This window comes from Phyllosticta citribraziliensis (assembly GCF_038025025.1).
Source record: "Phyllosticta citribraziliensis strain CPC 17464 chromosome Unknown J3D65scaffold_7, whole genome shotgun sequence".
In the NCBI taxonomy this organism is placed as follows: domain Eukaryota; kingdom Fungi; phylum Ascomycota; class Dothideomycetes; order Botryosphaeriales; family Phyllostictaceae; genus Phyllosticta; species Phyllosticta citribraziliensis.
The window spans coordinates 578,792-598,427 of NW_027117344.1; the positions used below are offsets into that span (position 1 = coordinate 578,792).

General features: G+C 59.0%; 5 protein-coding genes across 5 annotated transcripts; 2 read left to right on the plus strand and 3 right to left on the minus strand.

Annotated features, from left to right (window-relative positions):
- Positions 1-43: 43 nt before the first annotated feature.
- On the minus strand, positions 44-5,944 carry J3D65DRAFT_590300 (uncharacterized protein; the record flags this gene model as incomplete). The annotated part of the gene is made up of 8 exons (XM_066797786.1): positions 5,662-5,944; positions 5,083-5,528; positions 4,909-5,032; positions 4,549-4,857; positions 3,643-4,487; positions 380-3,591; positions 218-322; positions 44-148 (listed from the first exon to the last, which is right to left on the minus strand). The coding sequence occupies exons 2-8, from the start codon at positions 5,510-5,512 to the stop codon at positions 44-46; spliced, it is 5,130 nt and encodes a 1,709-aa protein (XP_066654340.1). The 5' UTR covers positions 5,513-5,528; positions 5,662-5,944.
- A 498-nt stretch (positions 5,945-6,442) lies between these two features.
- J3D65DRAFT_626772 (uncharacterized protein) lies at positions 6,443-7,132 on the plus strand. Its single transcript, XM_066800469.1, has one exon. The coding sequence runs from the start codon at positions 6,452-6,454 to the stop codon at positions 6,989-6,991; it is 540 nt and encodes a 179-aa protein (XP_066654341.1). The 5' UTR covers positions 6,443-6,451; the 3' UTR covers positions 6,992-7,132.
- A 1,688-nt stretch (positions 7,133-8,820) lies between these two features.
- J3D65DRAFT_626779 (uncharacterized protein) lies at positions 8,821-9,719 on the minus strand. Its single transcript, XM_066800470.1, has one exon. It carries the CDS (start codon positions 9,661-9,663, stop codon positions 9,106-9,108), a length of 558 nt encoding a protein of 185 aa, XP_066654342.1. The 5' UTR covers positions 9,664-9,719; the 3' UTR covers positions 8,821-9,105.
- Positions 9,720-13,591: 3,872 nt separating this feature from the next.
- Positions 13,592-14,514, minus strand: J3D65DRAFT_394900 (uncharacterized protein). Its single transcript, XM_066795883.1, has 2 exons — positions 14,318-14,514; positions 13,592-14,247 (listed from the first exon to the last, which is right to left on the minus strand). Exons 1-2 carry the CDS (start codon positions 14,394-14,396, stop codon positions 13,718-13,720), a joined length of 609 nt encoding a protein of 202 aa, XP_066654343.1. The 5' UTR covers positions 14,397-14,514; the 3' UTR covers positions 13,592-13,717.
- Positions 14,515-16,533: 2,019 nt separating this feature from the next.
- J3D65DRAFT_394952 (uncharacterized protein) lies at positions 16,534-17,741 on the plus strand. Its single transcript, XM_066795884.1, has 2 exons — positions 16,534-17,290; positions 17,458-17,741. The coding sequence occupies exons 1-2, from the start codon at positions 16,623-16,625 to the stop codon at positions 17,555-17,557; spliced, it is 768 nt and encodes a 255-aa protein (XP_066654344.1). The 5' UTR covers positions 16,534-16,622; the 3' UTR covers positions 17,558-17,741.
- The last annotated feature ends 1,895 nt before the right edge of the window (positions 17,742-19,636 follow it).

Genomic DNA, 19,636 nt, shown 5'->3' on the forward strand with positions numbered 1-19,636 from the left:
AGAAGAAGTAAAACACCAGACATGCGCAGAATAGCGACACAGGCTAAATCATACCACTCTCACCTATCCCTCCCATATTTGCAACGCCCATCTGCAAGCTCTCGGGCGGCATGTTTGCGCGAATCTCTCGCGGATGCCGCATATACCCCTGTCCGCGCGCGTCCTTTCTGCTACCAGCATTGTCGCCGCTGCCAACGACGACCTCGACCCGCGACACCTCGCCCCTCTCGGGCGGAATGACTTGCTCCATGTGCGTCGGGCTGCCCATGCCCGGCGGCGGCGGCGGCGGCGGCGGCAGCTGCTCGACCGATGCGTTCTTCGACTCGGACAGCGGCGAGCGCGCGTAGAGACCGGGATTGATGCCGTCGTTGTCTCGGACGCTGCCTCCGCCGCCGCCACTGCCGCCGCTGTGGTACGGCTTGAAGGCCGGAAAGGGGGGAAGCACGCTTTCGTAGGGCGAGGGCGTGAAGTTGGAGGGGTCGGGCTGCGGGGGGGATTTGGCGCGTTGGCGCGAGGTGGAGCGCATGCGTTCCGTCACGCCGCGGAGGCGCGAGCCGATGGACTCGGAGACGGAGCCGCGGCCGCGGCGGTGCAGTTGCGGCGAGCCGCGGGAGCTGCTGGGTGGGCTGGACGCGAACGGGTCGGCGTGGGGGAAGTCGTTTGGAGGAGCCATGGATGGCGTCGTGGTGCGAGAGATGTTGGTCTGGTTTGGGCTCTCGTCGATGGCGATGTGGATTGTGCCACTCCCGTTTCGTTCCTGGGGCGCGCCGAAAGGGCCAGGTGGCGGAGGGGGAGGGGGAGGTGTTGCGAGATGTTGCAGCTCGGCGAGCAGCGGCGGTTGGCTTTGGGGCTCTCCAACAACTATGATCTGATCGTTGGAGCCAAGAAGCGTCTCGTCGATACTAGCAGTGACTGGTGGAGGACTGATGCGCTTGTTGCTGTTGCCGCGGCCAGAGAGGGAGCCGTGTCTCTGGTGTCCAAACGCGTGCTCAGGGGGCGCTGAGACGGAACGACGTAGGTCCTGAGAGCCGCCGTAGACCGTCGATGGCAGCAGTGGTGCAATCTCGTCTTGCATCTCGCCATGCACCCTCTTGCCACCGTCCACATTCACCTCCACGACGTTCTCAGGAATCTCGGGAACGGCGGGAACTGGATCGCGCTCGTGAGGGTCAGCGCTCATGTATCTAGGATGACGCAGTGCACGCGGAGTTGCTGGAAGACCAATGGGGATTGACTTCGTGGAGATACCGGAAGTGCTCTTGAGAGGGTAGCGCATCATGTTGTCGGGGTCTACGGTTTGACTTCGCTGGATTGCCTTGTCGCTGTGCGAGGACAAGGGAGGGAGGTACGAGAGCGGCGAGTTACTCAAATCTGTAAGAGAGCGGCCCGACATCTGAGGCCTTGTCAGTTCCTGTGGGTGAGGAATGACGGGAGCAGAAGGTCGTCTGGCCAAGGACAGCCGACGCTCCTCCAGCTCTCGAGCAGCGCGCGCTTTCTGAGACAGCTTCTCCTGGCTGCTCACGCCCGAAAAGTCCGTCTGCAACCTAGGCATGCGTTGACGAGGGCCGCGTCTACTAGGAACCGAGTCTGGAGATTCTGGGCGGTCATCGGATTGGTTCTGGCTCAGCTTGCGGCTATGCGAGTATTCACGGGGCTGGAGTCGCTCTGGTGACCCCTGACGGGAGCCAGCCCGGCTTCCATGCGGTCGGCGACTTGAACTTCTTTGGCGCACCCTCAAAGGCGAAGTGAGTTCGGCAGCATCATCGCCGTCGCTGGTGTAGAATTTCGGGTCCGAAGTCATTGGGGCAGGCGAAGCCGGGGACTGCACGTTGGCAATGAAACTAGGCTCCTTCCCTTGGCTTGTCCTGCGGCCCTCGGGGGTCCTTTGGCGGCTAGGATTCCGACTGCCGGCGCGACTGGTCTTTCCGACGCGTGTCCTGCGATCAGAAGAGTCTGCTCTTCGGGACATTTTGGACGTGGATCTGACTTTTGAGCCTGCACGGAGACGGCTACGGCTGCGACTGCGAGGGGCTCTCGATTCAACAGGCGAAGTCACTTTGTAGTAACGCTCATCGTCGTACGTGTCATTCTCGTTGCTGCTGCTGTTGTACAAAGCAGCATCTTCCGGTGACATTGGGACAGGCGAAGAGGGAGACCGCTTGGCAGGTCTGATGTAGCGGACGCCAGACCGACCACGAGTCTGAGAACGCTCGCGGGAACGCTCATTCCTGCTGGCGCGTCCACTGCGTTCGCCGCTAGCACCTCGAACCCTGCTCGCTTTGCGAACGTGGTAGTTGGCCTCTTCCAGGCTGCTAATGTACTGGTCGATGCTGCGAACCTTTGCGCTCTTGACACTGTTGCTTGTGAGGGGTGGGCTCAACTCGGCCCCACGGCTGGTTACATATCCAGATTGTGAGGTGGTTGAGGAAGGTGCGCCATTATCCACGACTGTCTCCATGACATCCAGGAATAGTCCGTCGGGCTTCCTGTCTCTGGATCCGTTGCGTGAGCGCGACTCTTGCTTCAAATGTTCAAAAATACCGCGCGCAGGCGAAGGCAACGCAGCTTCTTTCCGTACGCTTTCATTTGGATCATACGCGACGGCACTGAGCAGTTGAGGTTCGGAATCCATCCTCTCCGACTTTTGACTTTCAACCTCGCTGGCCTCGTTTTCGCTGACAGACGGCAAACTCTCGGTTTCGAACTCCATGTCGAACCTGGGCTCCTTCACGGCGCTGCGAGGAATTGGTGTTTCGTCATCAATGGTGACTATTGGTGTTGCATCGGCCATGTTGCCGCGCCCAAAGTCTTCTCTTGATGGTCCTCGCTGCCTCCTATATGCAGATGGTGTAGCCGTCCTCGCGGAGGATGGCTCTCTCATACCCCTGGTGCCTGGACGCAGCCATGGATTGTTACCGCCGGTGGGAGATAGCGCGGACTGGGCAATTGGCGTCACGCCCATGGCTGTATGTTCATCAGCCGAGGGCATTAGAGAGCTCGAACTGCCAAACGTCGTAAACAGCTTGAGGCCCGAGGTTTTGACTCTGTTCGGTCCAGCAGAAGGAGGCGATAGTGGCGGGCTAAGCTGAGACTCTGCAAACTTGGTCTGGCTCTGCTGTACGGCTTCCTGAGCTCGAGGCGATGACCATGGATCCGCTGCTGCCATGCTCGTACAGTAAAAGCACCTGACGGCAAGTTCTGGCTGACCGCTCGTCACTGCGACCTCGCCCCACTTGCGAACGAGGAACGATATCCGCTGCCAGTCGTCGGGGAAAAGCAGACAGGTGAGAAGAGTGGCCTCCAGGTAATGTTTGCGGGCGACGTAGGCCTCCACAGCCTCGTTTGGCTCTCCAAGGCCGAGGAGGATGGCGGCGGCCGGATGAACGTCTCCCTTTTCAAGCAAGCGCTGAACAAACGCTTGCCCAACCTTCTTTTGCGAGTCATGGCCCATTGAGCTCAAAGCTAGCAACATCCAGTCGGATGAAGACATCGATTCAGATCCAATCATGGACGCCATCAAGTCAGAGCCAGAGTCACCAAGCCATTTCGACAGCAGGACACCGCTTGCCGAACCGGTTTGATGATTATTCACTACGCATCATGTCAGGACCAGCGGGGAAGATAATACCAAAGACGACTCACACTCTTCGCGGACGAGCAGCTCAATGTCGTCATCCCAGCCGAAAACAACACTGAGCATTTGCTGGCGGAGCTCGTCGGCAGACTTGGCGGCCCCTGGCTGAGGCATCCTAAACGGGACATCGTGAAGACGGGCTTTTGTGAACGGGAAAAGATCTTGGCTGGACTCGCCATTTTCGTCTGGATCACGAAGCAGCTCCTTCCGTAACGAGGACGATTTGGTCGATCGGTGTTTTGAAGATGCAAACGACGTTGTTGACCGAGTAGACATGCTCTCACGGCCTCGCCACGACGACCCCGAGCGGTAAGAGGAGCCAGAAGAGAAGACTGTGCCGTCGGATTCTTCATACATGCGGGGTGAGGGTTTGTCATAGCGGTACTGCTTCCTCGACCCGCCTCCAGACGAGCGGGAACTGGTCGAGCCTCTGCTCGACACGGGGCTGAGAGGTCCGACGCGGTCGCGCCTCTCTTCTTCAAGCTGATCCATTTCCTGAGCAATCTTTTGCAGCGGCGACATGGTCGACCCCTCTCCTTCGCTGCTCTGAGCATCGAGGTATACAGGGAGGACAGGGTTGACCTCTGAACGAACTTCATCCTGCCTCTTCTGCCTCTCCTCTTCGATCGAGTTGGGCGGCGAAGGCGGCAAGGGCCCCGGCATGTGTTGGACATTGGCAACCAACATGGGGGTGTTGGTGGGGTTGATGTCATACTGCTGGACGGTATGGTTCCTCCCGATGGTGAAGAGCACGGCACCAGGTCCATAGTTTGAAAGACCAACGACTCCATCGATAGTTGGTACAACGTCAGAAGTCACCTTTTTGGTGCGCACATCCCAGGAACATGTCGATCTACACGTGAGTGTCAGTGTATGCGGGACGAAAATAGGGCATGCAGGCTGTCACGTGTTACCCTTCTGAATACTGCACGATTCTGCCGTTTTTGGACCATCCGAACCAGCATGGCCCGCCGTCTCGGTTTTCTGGGCGACCGAGAATCCGAATCACGCAAGGGGGCTCGCTGCTGGGGGGTTTGGGCACGCTCCAAACGCGAAGATCGCCGTCGGCCGACTGCGTGGCAAGCATGTCCGACTTTTGCTTTGAAGATGAGCCATGCCACGCCAGATTGACGATTGGCGACGGCAGCCGCGGCGTGTTGAGGGTGTGCAAAATGGTAAAGGATGGCTGGAGCGACGCAATGAGGATGGAGCCGTTGAGGTAACTGTCTCATGGTCAGCGCAGGCGTGAGCATCACGCGAAGAGCGAAACACACCCAATGGCAAAAGTCCTGCAGTCGGACGCGGGCGCAAGGGCGGTGATTGGGTCGAAGATTGTTTTTGACGAAATGTGTTCCGATGTCGAAGGTTCGAAGAGAATGACGTTGCCCTGCGAGTTTCCTACACCATGCGTCAGTCCCAATGCTCCGACCCGCGGCGCTGCAACCTACCGAAAGCAACGTTTCCATTGCGCATGAACGTAGCGGTTGTGATTTGCTCAAAGGCAGCAAACCGCGAAACCTCGTCGCCGGTGAGCAAGTCCCATACGATGGTCGTGTTGCCGACATCGTAGCTGACGACCAGGCGGCCGGCACCCCTCTCGCTCACATTGTCGACGGTGATTCTCGACACATCCTCGCGATGCCTGGTGAAGCGGCGCTCAATTGCGAGCGTGTCGTGGTGGAGGCACAGGATGGCGTTTCTTTGGGCGTAGAGAAAGTATGAGGCGGTGGCGGCGCATGGATCCAGTTCGGCGGCCTTTGGCGTTATACTAGGCGCAGGGGGCGGCAACGGCGAGGCATTGCTCTCGCTGCGCTTAGTGGAAGAAGTGCTGCGCGAGGTCGACGGGCGGCGCTGCAATTGACGTCTGCCGGTCGACATGGCGCGCGGTCGTCGTCTGCGGAGGCAGCAGGGGGGTGGTTAGCTTTGTCGGAGGATGGGCAGATGGGTCGACCATGGATGTTGGCGGTGGTGGGAAGAAGCCGGGAATAGGAGGGGATTTTGGAGGGAGCAGCGGGCGCTATGTATACCAGTATGTATCGGGGAAATGGACTTGGTGGGACAGGGGTGGTGTAGCGGTAAAGGCAAATGGAAGGAAGGTCAAGTGAAGCCCACGCTTCGGTGAGTGGGCTTGTGTTGCGTGTACGCGGTGGGATGCATGCGCCCGCTCTGGGATGGTGGTGCGAGCAGGTACAGCAGGAGTGAGTTGGGAGAGGATTGATTATGTGGAAAAGCAGCAGCAGCAGCAGCAGCAGCAGAAAGGGGGGGCTGCAGGCTCTCAGGCAGTGGATGGAGCGTTGGAGTCGGCGCTTGGAGGGGATGGGATGGGGGTCAGTAGCCACTCTCGTGACTGGGCGACAGATGGGCGAGGCGTCTAATCAGTGATGATGATGGCGGTGGTGGTGACGATGACGACGGTCGCCGGCGAACAGAAGGTGAAGCTGGCGGCTGTCTTGGGCCTCATGCTCATGGGATGGGATGGGATGGGATGGATGAGGATCCGATGGCGAGGGCGGCCAGCCAGTCGGCCAGGTCGGCATGAGTGTGACTGCGAGCTTCATGTTCCACGCGCCGTGTCTGCGTCCAGTCAAGGCAGAGTGTAGATGCTTGGCGCCAGCTCCGTCGACGAGTGGTTTGCCCGTCACGCCCACCAGGCCAATCAGCGCCCGAGGCTCCTCCCGCCGCTTGGAAAATAAGCGCTGCACAGGCCGCAGATCCCGGCCACCGCACCAGACCCGACCAGGCAGAGCAGAGCAGAGCAGAGCCACCAGCCAACACCATCCATCCACTGATGCTGCTGTATTTAACCATCTCCATGCCATGTGCTGCCCTGCCCTGCCCTGCCCTGCCCTGCCCTGCCCTGCCCTGCCCTGCCCTGCCCTGCCCTGCCCTGCCCTGCGTCGGACGGGGTTGGGCTGGGCTGGGCTGAGCTGGCTTGCAGCCATCTCGCCGCTCGTCCAAGTCGCGTCGAGTCGCGTCGCCATGCATCAAAACACCCATATACGCCGGCCTTGGTTGCACAAAACGATCGTGCCTGACCCGCAAGCAGACCGCCGCAGACGCCTCGTTTTCCCTCTCCGCGCCCATGTGCATCTGCGTCGCCCCTTTTCTTCCAGCTCGCGTCACCGCAGACGCGAAAAAAACACCACGCTCTTGCTTTTTTCCTTCGTCTTCTCCCTTCATCTCCCCGGCCCGGCCGCTTTTTGGCCCGCCTCCTGCTGCTACTGCTGCACCGTTGCAGGAAAACCAAGACCTGCCTTGGTTGGGAACCCACCACAGTGCAGTGCAGCCCAGGTCTCAACGGCCGACCGCCCGGCCAGCCAGCGAAACGACGCACGACGCAGCAGCCTGCGGACATGAAGGCCAGGAAGAGGAAGCCAGCGCCGGCATGCGAATGCCCACCTCTCGCCAAAATCCATCCATCACGCATATCCAATCCTGCCACCTGTAATTGCCCTGCGTGCGATGAGCTGGCCGCCTCGCCTTGTGCTGTTTTCTCCTTCCCCCCCCCCCCCCCCCCCCAGTCCAGTGCCGTTGCACTTCTCCTGTTTGGAATAGAATGTCGTAGGTTGACAATTGGCGAGCGAGCCCCTTGGGCCGTTGTGCTGGCTGCTTGCTTGCGTGCATGTACATACACACAGCCAGTACATACGTAGGTTGTATGGATGCTCGTCCAGCTGTCGCCAGCCTGTCGCCGGCCCCTGGAAGCTCGTCAAACCTGGCCCGATCCTAGTGGTAGTATCCATAGTCTTGCCCCATCATCATCAATACTCGTCCTTGCCCATCCATGCGCGGCGCCGCGGCCGTCTCTCGCTACCACATCACCGCCTGTGTGACTTGGGGCCATGCAATCTGCCTCCAATCCCGACACGACCCTCGCCGGTTAGGTTGGGTTTGGACGACGTCTGGCTGCGGGGAAACGAGACGACGACGACGACAATAATGCCATTGAGACAGCCGGTCCTGGGCCAAGCAAGCAAGCCCCCCCCGGTCCTTTCACGAGCCACGGCACCGCACCGTATCACAATCACAAATGAGACTGTGACGCTGCAGCTTTCGCACGTCGTATGGGATGGATGGATCGATGGATGCTGCCTCATGATGAAAAATCTTTCGTGTCTTGTCTTGGGCGTTTCCTCGTCGTCGCTGCTGCCGCCGCCGCCGCCGCCGCGGCGCCTTGTTTGCGACGGCCAACTTTTTTGCTGCCTTTTCTTCGCCCCCCGGCGCCTCCGTCGCGCCAAGGCTGCCATCACGCAGCAAGGATGTCAAGGGGCATCGCGACATTTTGCCTGCTCTGCAAAAGGTGGTTATGTGTCCTGGCACCAAGCCTCGCGAGGCAGCGAACACTTCCCCCCATCGCCGCCCTACTGCTCGGCCCTGGTTTCATCCCGCTTCCCCTCCTCGCTTCCGTCGCCGGGCTGGCGACCTTCCTTGGGTCTTCTGGAACGGCCCCGGCCAGTCCTGAGCGAACGCAGATAAGGCGTTCCACCTAGGCCGGGGCAGGCAGGCAGGCAACTCAGCAGTCACAATGCAAGCATGTGGTAGCAGCAGCCAGATTTTTGGAAAAAAATAAAAAATTAGAAATTGTCTTAATGCTACCTAAGACTGGAACGGCGCCCATTTCGGAGTCGCCGGTCCTTTCACGTTCCTCTGCCGTCGCGTGGCACACCCATCCCCCCCTCCAAGTCCAGGCAGTCGTGTGCCAAGGGCACGAGGGGGAGGGCGGCGGCTTCGTGCTTCCACTCCCTTTCCTCCGCTCCGGGCCTCTGCAGACCGCCGCGTCCATTTTCGCGAGTTGCATTGACAATGCCCGCCTCGCGGAAAGGGAAGGATGCGACTCGAGATCCGAGGCCGTTCCTCCAAACAGATAGTTCGGCACGTCGTAGCCGAGCCGGGGTTCACAGCCAGTGATGAAGCCTAGGCAACACCGCAGCGACACGTCTCATCCATGCGGTGATGGCGGCGTGTGCGTGGCTTGTGGAACAGTCGCGTGGCTGTGAGTGGCAGCCCGACAGTTCAGACACAGCTCGGGGTGCGCGTGTGGTTGATTCGATTCGAAGTGGTGAAATCGCAACCGATGGCGGGCGCCGTTGCGCCGGATGATGTGCCGCCCCGTCAACGACGTGGGTGACGTGCGGGTGTTGATCACAATCATCTGCCCCGGGCGGGTTGCTGGCTGCCGTGCGGCGTTGCGTCGCCCACCACTGCCAGCAATGGTAAAGGGAATGCATTCTCCCGACAAAAGGGTTGGGCTCGCGATTCGCGGGGGCCCTGGCCTGGGTGGCTCGGTTGAGCTGCAGGCGAAAAATTGGGGGTGAAACTAGGGTATCTCTTGAATGGGCCAAATTTGGCGAGCCGAAAGGACATAATAGTCTGGGAGCGCATGAGTCAGCTTGATAGCCCTATGGATGCAAGCCGACGATCAAGTACTTACGTTGATAAAAAAGGGTCTGGTGCTAGGTAAGACGCGTCGCTCACTCCGGGGCCTTGGAAGGAGACTCGGCAATGGGAGTCATGGGCTTGGACGGCCTCCTCTGCTTCTTGGAGCTAGACCGCCTCTTCTTGGGTGATGCGTAGAGTGGGAGCAGAGGCATCTGAGCGGGCTCAGGCATGGGAGGCATGCGAGGAGGAGCAGGGGCCTTTTCGAGGATGGGAGCACTGTCCAGCAGGTCGTCCGGAAAGAGATCGGCGTCGCTAATGTAGGAGCTCGGCGTGTTGTTGCGATAGCTGCCGGTGCTGAACGAGTTGCCCGTGGGCCACGAAGGGTAGGCGCAGGAGTAGCCCTTGGGAGAGGCCGACATGTCGCGCGGCGACGACGAGTAGAAGCTGCTCGAGGACGAAGAAGAAGACGAGGCGGAAGACGGGATGCGGACGGGCGACGAGCTCGTATGCATGATGGGTGAAGGTGTGGTTGGTATCTTGGTGGTCGAGTGAAAAAGTCGAAGTCGAAGAGGTCCGAGTGTTTTAATAGGGAGTGGTGTCTGAGGATTTGTTGGAGGGTGTGAAGGCAGGTGGTTCTGGGGTACCATCATCTGGATGGGATGGGGGCGCGTGGATGGGATATATGACCGACGCAGGTGTTTGCTTTGGTCTCCGCCGCCACACGCCCAAACCCCCCCACGACGACGGACGGACGGACCATCCCTGCTGCAGATGGAGCGACAAGGGTGCCGCGATTAGGCCAGGGCACCCAGGGATCCAAACAAACGAGTCCTGTGCAAGCTGATTCGTGAGAGCGGCGACTCACCGCCGCGCCGATGACCGGCCGCACCGACCGCCTTTTTCACTTTCAGATGACGGATGAGCAGAGCAGCGCAACAGTCCACACCGGCGCTGATGCCGCTGCTGCTGCTGCTGATGCTGCTGATGGATGGCTGATGCTGATGGATGGGTGCGGTGCGGTGCGGTGCTGATCCTGCGCGGCCCGCCCTGCCTTGCCCTGCCACGCCTCTCCCTCCCTCCTCTCCGCTGCCTCTGCCTTCCGTCGTTTGTTCTGACCGCTTGAAGCGCCTGCGACGTCTGCAGCAGCCTGACAGCTCTTCACGCACCGACGCGTCGCAAAACTGCCCAGGACTCCAGGCAGCCCATCCCGTACGTACCGAGGTGCCCAGCTGGGCTCCACCCCAAGGCCCGAATGCACCCCCCGCCATGACGACTTTTTGCAAGATCTCATCTCGGGAGCGAACGGACTGTGTCGCATCCTGTCACCCTGTGTTGGGTGCGTTTGCCGACGCCCTGCCCTGCCTGCGTGCCGAGGACCACCACTCTTGTCGTCTTCCACTCGCAACCCAACCCAACCACGCCGGCTGGGGTACAGTAGCGCAGACCCTGATCTGTCTTTCCGGATCTTCTTCTAGGTCGCTGCCCACGGCGGCTGGCAACCACGGCAACACAAACCGCCCCGTCAGCTGTCAAGAGTAGCTCCCATGACGCCCGCCCTGCCCTCGACTTGTGTTGCTGTTGGCTGCTACGCGTCGCGCAACGTGTCCATCTGCCGCGCCCGTGGAAACACAAAGCCCCCATATCACCGCCGCCGCCGACATGCTGCCTGGGATTGCCGGTGGGGAACCTGCACCGAGTGGGCGTGGCATCCTTGAAACGCGGCGTGCCCTCTGGTCGCTGCAAATCGCCCTGCCCTGCCCGCCGCGGCTTTCCAAAAGGCGATAATTGGATAGCGAGCCCGGTGTTTGACGGCTAGGCCGGCCATCCAGACTCCTGCCCCTTTCACCGCACCGCCACTTTTTGTTGTTGCGCGCGCTCGCCGCCGGCCCAGTCTTGCTTTGGTACGGCCTTCAGCGCGGTCCTGGTGGTTGATGATGATGGTGATGACGATGATGGTGCGCCGTTTTTCTTTACCAAATGCCGGCAGGGAAAATGTTCGCCGGTTTTGCGGGACTTGTCCGAAACGAGCGACTTTGCACACACGCTCGGCCCCCTCAAGCACTCCGTATTGCTGATTTACTGCAACGTCACTGCGCTTTGTTCGATATCATTAGCTAAATACGGTAATGTCGCAACGACGGCAAAACCGCGGACGTGTCCACAACGTCGACTGCGCCCACCAAGCGCCGCACCAGGATCAACATGTGCAGCTTTGGACGGAGATAACGACATGCATTCGTACTGGACGGAGAAACCTGCTGCTTGCATTGTCGTCCCCAGGCTGTGCAGCTTCCGCTGGTGGTGGTTTGGCGACAACTGCCCCTTTTGACTGACCCCTTCCGACCGCCAACGAACATGGCAGTCCTGCGTCGTGAAACGAGTCTTACAAGTCGCTTCAAACAGGTGCCGGGAAAAGTGTGCGGGCATGAAACGGCCGCCATGACGCCATGGTGCAGCCTGAAGCCCCTCTGCGCTTCATTAGAATCCACCAGGGCCCCGCTGCTCCTGAAGCGAAGGGGACAGAGTCGGGCGATTCCGGGCGGCATTTTCCCCTCGAGTCAAGAATGCGCCGTATGATGGCACTCGCAGCTGCAACATGATTATTCCGCTCGTCCTTGTGAGTAGGGTCCTCGTGGTGGACCCTTCGCAAAATTCTCGGTGACGGCCACAATGACCAAAATGCAGGGGGTAGGAGAAAATTCCTCAGCAATGACTTCATGCATCGCCAATGACCATGAAGATGTGAAGGTGCTTGGTTTCATTGGCCAGCCGGCCCTTGCCACAATCAGTCCAGCAGTCTTTTTCAAGGAGTGGCTGACCGGCGACGCGGGACCGGCGGACAGATCCCTTTTTCCTGTCCATGTTCCAAGGTTGTCGCTTGCAGCGCCATGCGACGGAAAAGAATTTTGCAGCGGAGGCGCCAAAAAGACGCGAAAATCTTCAAGGGACAGGACAAGATTGACACAGTTGACAGGCCAGGATGACGTCGACCACGACGACTAGTCAAACAAGCGGCGGTAGGCAAGCCGACATTGCACCGTCTCGAAGACGATTAGAGACGACGTTAGCCGAAGGTCGAGTCACGGCCCAACGAGGTTTATTTGGCGGCTGGGCAGCGCGCAAGCTTTGGCGAGCGGACGACGTGAACCAGACTCTGACTTCAGACGATTGAAGTTGTGCAAGTCCATGAGTCGGCTCGACGCGCGCGAAGGAAGGGTGCATTGCCCGTGACGGCTGCGAGGAAATGGTCGGCGGGAGCGAATGCGGACGATGGCAACAGGGTTTGGTCGAGTCACGGATAGGGCTGATGGCCACTTGTTCCACGTGGTGCCCAGTCCAGCTCAGGTTAGCAGCCCTGTGCTCTTTCACATGTCCTCTTTTGGTTGTCGTCATGACTGATACACGCTGTACAATTCGACGGTCCGCTGCAGATGGTCCCAACGCCATGCAAACTCGGCGCTCACGACACGATCCGTTTCGCCAAAACCCAAACGGGACACGCGTTGAGTCATCTGTTGGACACTGTCAACATTGTCGAGAATTCACCGGACACAGCTGTGCAACCCAGAGGCGGAATCGACAAGTCATCTGTCACGACACGGCCGTCGAGTCATGTGCTGCTCGCGGGGGCAAAGTGGAATGTAGCATCAACAAGCTGCACGTGTTTGCTCAGTTCCGCGAAGCAACCTCCGACGACACAGGCCAAAGACGGTAACCCGGCGCGGTGGCGGAAAAAGCTGGAGTGGTGAAGAAGGAAGCTTTGCGCGGTCCCGTCCGTCCTGTTGCCGGAACTGGTTCCCCGCGGCCGCAACGCCCAGACGGCGGGGTGCGGGGAAGACGACGCCCCACCACGTCCAGAACTTGGTCGACCCCAGTCCCAAAGGTTACCTGCTCGAAATTCTTCCGTCAACAAAGACCTGTCCGACATCGCAAACGCCAACAACCTCACCGGTCGCTGGCGCGCGCTGTCTCCGACCATTTTTCGTGCAACCGCCCGTCTGCGTCGACGCATCCCTTTCTTCCTCCCGTCTCACCCCCACCATCCCCACCATCTGCGATCGGGGTGGGGGAGGCAAGAGGCAAGATTGCCTGCTTGTTCCCTCACTGCCTCAACACGACCCTCAGCCAACGTCAGCGCTGCTTCAACACCATTTGACAAAGTCGATACACGGTGTGCTCTCCCCGTACACGAGCGCAGTGCTATAATGGGAATCCATGCCCCTAGCCCGCGCCGTCACCGCCCGGTCCATGCTCGGGTTTCTCAGAAGATCCATCACCAGCCACATCCATTCCCTGCAATGTCCACCAATCGCACCAAAGAACCAAGAAGGCCAGCCCTGTGCTCTTCCTGGCTTCGACCTTCCTTCGCTCAGGCTTCCAGACCGCACTGATGCGTCTCCAGCCAGCCTCAGCACCAGCCCACACCTGCCGCTTCAAGCGCTGCAACACTGAGAATCATCACCACCAATCGCCATCGCAAGCCTGGCTCTACCGCTACTGGCCTTGCAACTTTCCTTTGCTCACTTCCGATACAGTACGGTGGCGGACGCCGTCTCGAATACGACGTGCCGCTCCCACAATCCGGATCGCTACGTGCCTAACAGCCCAGCAACAGCCACTGCCGTCGTTACCTTCCGACTGGTACGTACACAAGAGCTGGTTCACCGGCTCACTGACCGACAGCGCCGGCGACGGGCTAGGCTCTCAGCTCAACTGCCGACCGCGTCTGGCCATCTCAAACATGCCGCGCGCGGCGCGGCCGGCATAACGTTTTCCGCCGTCCGCTTCTCGAATCCTTCCTTGGTTCCGGTGTGTCGGCATCGGCGTTCCCGCCTTGGACCGCTGTCGCGATGAACAACGGAGCGACTGCAATGGTGGTGAGGCGAGCACAGTACGCACGTTGGCACACAGCACGCCCTGCCCAAGATGCTCGTGCCTCGGCCTCGGCTCGTCTCGCGTCCTCTTGCGACTCGAGACGAGCCGAGGCGCGCAAGTCGACCTGTGGCGCTGCTGCACGAGTTGCTGCCTTTTGGTTGGTCTGGCGCGATGACCGTTAGATGTGTCCGTGTGCGTGCATTGGGCCAGGAATAGCTCCAGCGCAGGCTTTCCGATATAGTTGGCCCTGACGTCACGTCTACTAGGACACCGCGACAGGCTGCACGAGGGTTTCGGACCGCGACCCTTGGCCACGAGCTCTGCGCTCATGACGTCTGTCATGTCGACTTGCTTCACACCTGCGCGACGGATCAGTCTGCTGTCTAGCGGGATGCGCAGGCAGAGCGCGCCATGCGTCAAGCGTCCCACCAAAGCGACGATGCCTGGAGCAAGCAGTACAGCGCAGAACAAGTCTTTTCCAGGCCGCGGGTGTTGGACAGGCATCCATGGCTCAAACACTCCCGCATCCGTTACGTCACGCATCGAATTCCGCTGCCATCATCTCCACCGAATAACCTCAGTGCTCCACGTGGAGGAAGTCCGCATCGGAGCGATCGCCCGGTGGAGAGCCGTTGGGAGCTGGAGAGGTTCAGGCGTCCTGTCCCGACAACACGCACGGCGTCCTCTCCACTGTTACCCTTCTTTGCGCTCTTCTTGCCTTTCTGCATCCTGGCCGCTGCGAGCATGTTATGCGTTGACATCTCATCATCCCTCCCTCTTTCGGTCATCGTTTTCCCCCTTTTCCAACTGACCTGCAGGGCTGGCTCTGCCGCTCAACCCCCGTCCATGATGCATCCTTGTCTTGAAGAGGGAGGAGAAAAGACAAAGCCTGATGGCCACGTTGATGTTGTATCTTCTTCCTTGCTCCGATCTGTCTTTGCCCCATATTGGTTCTCAGAGTCATGCCCCTTGACAGATGACGTTGATACTTCGTCGCCATGTTCGAAATCCTCATCCCGGTCCATCCACCTCTCGCTCATTCCATCATCATCGCCATCGTCATCATCGTTCAGTTGTCGTCACCGCCGCTCAGAATACTCGGCGACGACGTGGATCATACGGGGATGGGGACGGGGACCGACAGACAGGTTAAGCATGGCCGCTGATCTCAGCTTGGCCTGCTCATCTTGCCAAATCTTCTCAATCACGGACATGATTGGCTGCACGGCCATTGAGAAAGGTCGTAGGGCTGGCTGGCTGGCTGGCTTACAGGCCGATCTGACGTATGCACGCCATCCTATGGCACAGTGCCGACTTTCTCACCCACTCAACTCTCTATCTGCGTGTACCATACGTGCGCGTGCCCTTGCCACTCTCTGCAAGCCGAGCTTACCTGTCTCCCTATCGCGCAGACCCACACCCAACCTGCGTCGCCTAAGGTTGTGCGATCGTGGGTCAGCGCGGATCAGGGTAATGGTAGGGCTGGCCAGTCCAGCGTCAGCGAGCGTCAGCCAGTCGTCTACGGTGCCGTGGAGCAGAGCAACGGTGGAGGTGGGCGTGCCGCATGAGATTACAGGTCCGGGCATAGGGCATGAGGCAGGTAAGGCGGAGCAGGTAGGCACACAGATGGAAGGTAGGTGAAGAGGTGGGTGTGCTTGCACGGCGCTTCGTCGAGTCCGACATCGCATTGCGCTTCCATCGCATCACAGTGCGTGCATAGCATCGTTTTGCAAATTGACCTTGATTGCTACACATCACACACACAGGCGCGCAGCGAGCGAGCTCATCCAACCAACCCATCTAATCACTTGCTCGCTCATTCGCGCTCCGCATCCAAACAGGCAAGTTGGCAGACACGCGGGTTGATAGTGGTGATGGTGGTGGTGGTGGGTGTCTCAACCGCCTAACTGCCCAACAGCCCACGGTCTCACACTCGGCGTGGGGGGACACTACGGTACTGACAGCTGTGGAGCTGGGTAAGTCAGTGGGTGGGCTCGGGGCATTTAGCCCGGCGGTGGGGGACAGGGGAGAGAGAGGCACCCCAGCTCAACTCGGTCTACAGCGTCGCGAAGCCAATCCCGACGGCGATCATCTGTCGGCGTGGAGGCGCCCGAAGAGTGAGTGGGTGTGTGGATGGGCTGTCTTGTCCTGCTTCCCTTGTCCGTATTTTCCGTTCGTCCTCTACTTACTTGCCCTCGCGGCCACGATTACTTACGTACTGTAGGAGCAGAGGCGCCCGCGGCCTGTCCGGAGCGAAGTACGGTAGGGTAGGAGGGTGTGGTTTTTTTTTTTTTTTTTTTTTTTGGTTTTTTCGGGTTGCTCTTTGCGAGGCGGAGGTGGCAATGAGCGAGCGAGGCGCGCGCAAACGAGCTGCTTCCGGTTCGCGCTCGCTTCATCAGCTGGCGAGGCGCTTGACTTGCCTTCCGACTTGCCCACCTACCGGAAGGCGTTGAATGTTGATGCCTTCGGATCCGCCTCAGAGAATGACGCTGATGATGGAGGCGCAGCGCGAGGGCCGCGGCGAAGCAGTTCGGGTCGGCCCCAGAAGTTGGCATCTGGCGAGCAGCATGGGGTAGGTATGGGGCGGATCCGCGAGGGGTGTGGGTAAGCGGGCAACGTCAACACTAACAACATCGACGCGAGCTGATGGGTTGAAGCTCAATTTGGCCATTAGCAGCGAGCTGGATGACGGCGGCCCGTTGCCTGGCGGCGGGTGACGGGAAACAGACAAGCAATGAGCCCGCTTCTCCGCAAAACCGTGTTTTCCGCGCGCATACTCTACCTTGGACGGAGCTGCGACAACCTTGGAAAGCTTCATCGCCACGCGCTCTGGCTGAGCATCAACAAACAGTTGGACGAGACGAGCCAGGCAGTCGGTCGGGCGGCTAGAATCCTTCACCTCTACCCTATCGCTACCCAAGGTACCAAATCGCAGGGATCGGAACCATCTAGAACGGGGGGCGGGCGGGCGGTACGGGTTTCTTCACTGGGAAGCCCGCTCGGCCAGGGCGGCAAACCAAAACACCACGGCATCAAAGCCAAGAGCATGGAATGGCGAAACTCGACACGGCAAGCACCGTTGGTTGTCCCTGTTGATTTTGTCGTCGAAGTCGTCCTCGTCGACAGCCCTGTCGCTCGGAATGTCCCAAAAGCGAAGCTGTTTGCGTGGTTTTGGCTTTTCTCCCGCCTTGTTTTCCTTATTTTCCCTTCTCCCGACCGACCAACAAGACGAGACGCGGAGAAACGCCAGGAGGACGTGTATCCCCGTCACCAAAGCGGCCGCCAGGAACCTGTTCCCCAAAGCACACTTACCTTGCGGCACCTTGCCCCGCCCCCGCAATCCCTACCTCTCACCCCCACACGCGGCGGCGGACACTTCCCGTCCACTACTTTCTCTCTCCGGTGAGTTGCTTTGTCCAGTCACACACCGTCTTTTCGACTCTTGGAGTTATCAGTCCCGCCCCGTATCCGCCCTCTCCTTTTCCCCGTAACATCCCGATGACGCGCCCCGGGCGGGTCCAGGGTCTTCTGGCCCAGGTTTCTTGGACCTGCCTTGACGGGAAGAACAGTCGTATCCGTTGGTTGGCAAACCATGCTCCTTTTTCTGGCGGGGTAGAGCGGTTATCGGCAAATGCCCTGGCCTGCCCTGACCTGCCCTGCTACAAGTAAGGCCCGGCAGCTTGGGTCGTAGTCGTTCGCGGCGCCCCGTGAGCTTCGTGTTGACCTTGGACCGAGGGTGAATCGTGGTGGCTCTACAGGAACTTGCTTTGGCATGCGAGTATCTTGGTTGCCGACTGTGTTTGAAGAATGGGCCGACGTCGCTCGTATACGCGCATGGCGTATTCTTTGATAGATTGATGTTGTAGGGGCTTGGTATCAATGGCATCAGCAATCCAACAGTGTGACAACGCGAAGCGCTGAACAACGAGACCGAAAAAGTCTACTTTTCTAATCAAGAAGTCGAAACTGGCCATCCTGCTCCCGCCTCCAACAGCAGACAGCGAACCAACCCACGAGAACACAGCGATATCACAACCATGACCATGCCCGTGCCGCCGCCCGAACCGCTCGTCTTCATTAGTATAGTATGTACACTACCATGTACATCACAGAACCAACGCACCGGGTCTGACATCCCGCCCACGCTGTCTCCCTTCTACAAGTGTCTCCAACCAATCACATCCGGCCGCCCAACAAGCCCGCCCCTGGAAGTCTCTTCTCTTCCCTTCCCTTCCCCTTCCAGCTTACCGGTCGCGTCTATCGACAGCGCCCGATGCACGCGTAGCAAGCTCCTCCATGGATAGGCACTTCAGCCTGTCTGCGCATGGCACCACGCGCTGCTACTCCGTATAGTGCCTCTACCTCTGTCTCTCCATCGCGTTCTAGAACTGTTGCGTCGATGACTCCTGCGCCTGTTGACTTGATGCTGTGCATTACGACTCGGCCAAATTCATCTCTCTCACTCACCTCATCTCATCTCCTTTCCACGCAGTAGATTCATCAGCTCGCCAGCGCTAAACCACAGTCCCTCTCCCCCTCCTCCTGGTCCCGCTTTCTCCGCGACTCCGCTGAAAAGCGCAGCAGCGACACCGGAGAGCCGCGACGACGCCGGCAGGCGGGATGTGCTTGCATGCTTGCATCCCTGCTGCATACATACATACATACATCCATCTGTCGATACGCTGCAAAAGTTGGATGGCGTGTTGCGTGATTTATGGCTTTGCCTGTTGACCAGCTGGCCGGCACCGCGCGGCGGAGCATTTGTCTGTCTGTCTGCTTTTTATTTTATTTTTTGAGCTGAGCTGGGCTGAGCTGAGCGACGTGGTGGGGTTGACTCGCTGTGCTTGCTGTACAGCGCAGCGCAGCGCAGCCCGCGCGGGCCGTGGATGCGTGCGTACAGATACAAGGAATGGGCGTGGTTTGTAGGGCGGCATTGGGTGGGATGGGGGGAGTGGCTGCTTTGACTGTGATGATATACATGGAAAGATGGGGATATGTTAGTGCATTGGCTAGGAAGTGGTCAGTGGAGAAGCACGGTAGGAAAGAGACTGTGAGCACTGAGACCAAGTGCTTCGAGGCAGCGGTTCCGTGGACAGGAAGTTTATCAGCTCAATCTGTCTTTAGTGACTAAACCCCTGAGATGACGACGGCGTGGAATTTGCTCATTTAGAGCCCGTTTGCATGGAGTAATTTGTTTATCTAGTTATGGACTAATTAGCAGTAGTCGTGAGAGGGTTTCAATAAATCGTGCCCTATTCAGTACGCTTCGATAATCGAATTTCTTCTCAAGTTAAACTAGAAAATCAGTGCGCTTCACTACCTCCAAAAGCGACATACACAACTTAAGCTTCTCACCATATGACTTAAAACCAAAGCAATCGCTTCAGCAGTTCAAATGGCTCTCATCTCTTCCGTCTCCGGAGCTTCAATGTTCTTTAATTGGTACCCCGTAATGCCGCACAGACGTCTCTTTCTCTTCACCATGCAGTTGGGTGGGCACTCCTACTCCCCTTCTGAATTACTCCTGCTATTCAGCTCACGCAAAATGAAGAACCTGCGCGGCCTCGTCACCTCGACCTCACCATCCACATCCCTTTCCCGTCCTCCCCTTACCGCGCACAGCCTAACTAAAACTCTCCCCAGCAACCCTCTAAACACCATACAGAGCGCACCCAACCATTAACTAAGCTGAACCAAGCACCAAATCACATTTCCCGCAGCAGCAGCAGCGACCACTCCTACTCCACC